Source organism: Pelecanus crispus, chromosome 9, assembly GCF_030463565.1.
Source record: "Pelecanus crispus isolate bPelCri1 chromosome 9, bPelCri1.pri, whole genome shotgun sequence".
NCBI lineage: Eukaryota > Metazoa > Chordata > Aves > Pelecaniformes > Pelecanidae > Pelecanus > Pelecanus crispus.
Window position 1 is genome coordinate 3,462,034 of NC_134651.1, and position 3,743 is coordinate 3,465,776.

At 42.6% G+C, this 3,743-nt stretch overlaps 1 protein-coding gene across 1 annotated transcript; it reads right to left on the reverse strand.

The window, feature by feature from the left end:
- Window positions 1–1,803: 1,803 nt before the first annotated feature.
- Window positions 1,804–2,046, reverse strand: SPTSSB (serine palmitoyltransferase small subunit B). Its single transcript, XM_009493600.2, has one exon. It carries the CDS (start codon window positions 2,044–2,046, stop codon window positions 1,804–1,806), a length of 243 nt encoding a protein of 80 aa, XP_009491875.1.
- Window positions 2,047–3,743: the final 1,697 nt, after the last annotated feature.

The window sequence follows — 3,743 nt, forward strand, 5'->3', positions numbered from 1 at the left end:
ACTGTGATTAAACTGATAGGACAGCTAAGCCTTTGGCTCCCATTTGAGCCTAAACCACTCAATTGTTGTGCCACCAGCACACCCAGGTATTTGTTGCCTTAATTTGAAGCACATCAGTGGCTGTCTGCAAGAGAATTCAGGCACATCCATGATCTGCTTGTATTGGCAATACGAACAAGTGGCTCCAGCGTGAGCCAGAACCTGAACGCAGCTAGCAACTGTGATATGAAGAACGTGGCTCCCTACAAGCAGGAGACCTGCGCATCTCCAGGAGTTGCCTTCAGGACCTTGTGAACAGGTCTGTGGAGCAGGTTCTTTAAGGAAGTTTCTGGGGTTTTGTTTTGTTTTGGTTTTTTCCCCCTCCCCTACCACCAGAGAGAAGAGAGGTCTCAGGCTGCAGCACTAATGAGGATGAACGTGGCAGTCCACACATTTAAGGGGCTCTGAAACCTTGCCCCAAAACATTTGCAACAAAATAGTCTGTTTGCCATGGTGTCAGCCTGGCGCACACACATCCAGGGTATTTATGAACAAATAGAAAATAGAGGAAGAGCGGAGTCATGCACTGAAATGTTGTTTCTGAAGAATAAAATTTTATTTTTTTTCTGAAAAAACTGCATACACGTGTTCAGATCTGTTCAACCTTTAAAGCATGTCTTAGTTTCCAAACAAATTATGTTCTTTTAAGCATGCAGGACCCCACTGCAGCTTGATAAAGAGGTTAAGAGGGTTTTTTTAATCCTATAACTGTGCAAATGTAATTTGAAAGCTATTTACATTTTGCACCTCTCGCTTCTAATAACAGTAGCATCAGCTGTTAGATACATGCACTATAACTTATGATTTGGCCTTGACATTTGATTTAGGTGTAGAGTGAAAGCGAAACAAACCTTCCATTGTTCAAGAAACTCCCCACAGGCAATTATAATAAATCTCATTTCTTCTTTATAAAGAAGATGTCTTTAAGCACTCTGACTTCCCTGCAGTTATTAAAATATTACTTCCACTCTATTTTCTGGATCGTCTTCCTCTGGTGCAGACATGCACTTTCCTTGCCTTGGTGAATGGGAGCAGAAAGAAAAGACGTCTCGGTTTTTATCAAAGGCAGCAGGAGAGCACTGAAACAGAGCCAGTTCTCTTTCTGCCTGTCATTTTCAGTAAACCGCAAGATAACCTATAGTATGGTTTTTTTACTATCTTCGACCATCTAAACTCAGATGCAGCAACTTAGGTGCAAAAAGTTGGATTCAAGTTCATACTCCTGTTACATTCTCTTCTAATTTCCTCCCCCATCCATTAAAAACCAGAAGTCAATAACCAGCCAGATATTAGTACTCAATATGCTGTATTATGCTCCTCTCCTTATATTCTCTAACCTGGGTCAAAGAAGGCATGGTACGTTTTGCCACTGCACTCTTGGCAGACCTTCTTCGTGTATAATGAGCGTAGTACCCCTCCTCACAGCCATCATAACCAGTCTTTGCCGTTTCATACATGCCAGTGTGATTAAATTAGGTTGCTGAAAGTGGGAGCCAGTTGAATATTAGGTAAATGCGGCATTCCAGGTGATGTGTGTCATTATCACACAGCAAAAGCTGGCCTGTGTTTCATTTAACAGGGACTGTGCAGCCAGTAGTCGGTGCGTTATTCTGGTTTTCAGCTGTGGTAATTAAGCAAGCCGTGGTTTGTAAGAGAAAATGGTATTTTTGTAACTGCAAAACTGCTTCAGAATAAATACACAGAATTGAAGAAGACATTGCATTTCACAAGTTGCAAGAGCTGCTAATCACTACTCAGGCAGGCTCAGTTCATGATGGAAACCGTGCTTTCAGGCTGGCCTCCAAATATCTGGGAGAAGAACTCAAAAGCCAGGCGGACGTGGATGGGGACGAAGACGTAAGCCGTGTACACCACCATAGCGAAAACAGTCACGGTGATGGTGTGGAACATGGACCGCTCCCAGGGCTCCAGCACATAGCTGCAGGTGATCAGGAGGTACTGGTAGTACAGCCAGTAGATATAGTCCTTCACACGCTTAATATCCATCTTCAGCTTTCAGCGCTTTTGAGAAGATGACCTGTAACGATAGAGAAGCTTGGATTACAGCTCCAGTGGAAAGAAAAGACCTGGAACTAAAAAATGATGCGGTGACCATCATTTCAAGTTTGATACCACATGTAATTGTTACATAAAGTGAAGTTCAGACAGAAATAATGCATCGGTCCCATCACCAGCCTCTGCTGCCCTGGGGCAGAGGAAAGCAATCTTTAGCTCTAGCAGCTGCTGCTTGCAGTTACTGAAGCCGTATCAGTTGGGTACTCCCAATTCCTACGTTCTGATTACGAGTGTATTTTGCTATTTGTTCTGCAGTAGGAATTAAAACCATATTAGCTTACAAAAGCACAGGGGTCACGTGGAAGTCAGGGAGATATCCATTTAAAAGGGAAGGCTTTGGGCCAGCTTCCATAAGTGTGGATGGCAGACTCGGATGCTCTGGAATAAAGATGAGATTAAAAGAACTGCTCTGTAAAAACTCCTCTGCTTACTTCTGATAATAATTTTTATTATTCTGCAATTGTTGGGAATAAAGAAAAGACAAGCTATGAAAGGGAGGGAAAAAAGTAATCTCAAATAGCATAAGAAGTTGTTTCAGCTCATTCCAAAGAAATAAGATACATTACAGATTAAAAGAGTATTTAATGGAAGTTACAAGTCTAGAAAAGATTTTCCTCTCAGGTAATACCTTTATGCATTCATTGTTCCCATCTCCACACAGAAAGGAGAATGGCTGAGCAAGTATTAACTAGGAAATGGGTTTTGCCTTCCACTGTTTTTTGTTAAAATTGCTTTTCAGTATTTTAAATAATCTTTAAATTCAGGCTAAAAACATCTACTTAGAGAAAATACAGAGACAGAATGATAAGCAACTGTATGAGGCTTCACAGAGGGACCCCTTTATTTTGGGGGTTGAGTTTAAGGACACACATGCTGACCAGGTCAGCTCACAGTAAAAGGGAGTACAGCAGATTTTAGTCCTGCTGGAAAACCTTCCAGTGGATCATTTTGTTCTACGCTTCTGTTGCATACTACACAAACGCCAGGAAGAGAGATGCTTGGACATGTCACCTCCCTCCAGTCTTGCGTTCGTAGTGAGTTTGGGGCAACAGAAATTTTCTGTCCCTCAATGCAACAAATACTAAGGTAGAACTGGAAAATTTGCAGCCTGTGATTAAAATAATGACGGGACACCGGTAGAGGCCACATATATTACAATAGGTTTGCTGCCTGTGGAGGCTGTGCAGTATATTCTGGTGGTATGTGGGTATTTACTGAAGGGAAGACAAATTACCAATGGAAAGGATCCCTGGTTTGTTTTGTAACAGCTTTACTTTGGTTACTGATGTGTAAAATCTTTGTCCGGCGGATGCACTGTTAAGTGCACACACCTCGACGGATCGTATTTCTCCATCTCTCTTCCTTTAGGTCACTGGTACTGCCAGCTGTTAAGTTTCAACATTCCTTTATTAAGTTGCAAACGGAGCATCCTGCCGGACTAGCTTACACCTTGCCATCTGGAGATGCTGTAAGGTAGATTTTTCCCCCTTCCTCTTTGGGAAGACAACAACTGTAGGCTCACCCTAAGCGTGGCAGACTCAATTGGCGCTCCAATTGCCTGTCCAGCGCTGTTGATATGGGAGCTGTCTTTGCTCCCCCTCCTTCATCCATGTGCTGGCTCCTCTCCC

Bases quoted from the DNA above. Each gene is read 5' to 3' on its own strand.
- SPTSSB (XM_009493600.2), bottom strand. From the start codon at position 2,046: ATGGATATTAAGCGTGTGAAGGACTATATCTACTGGCTGTACTACCAG.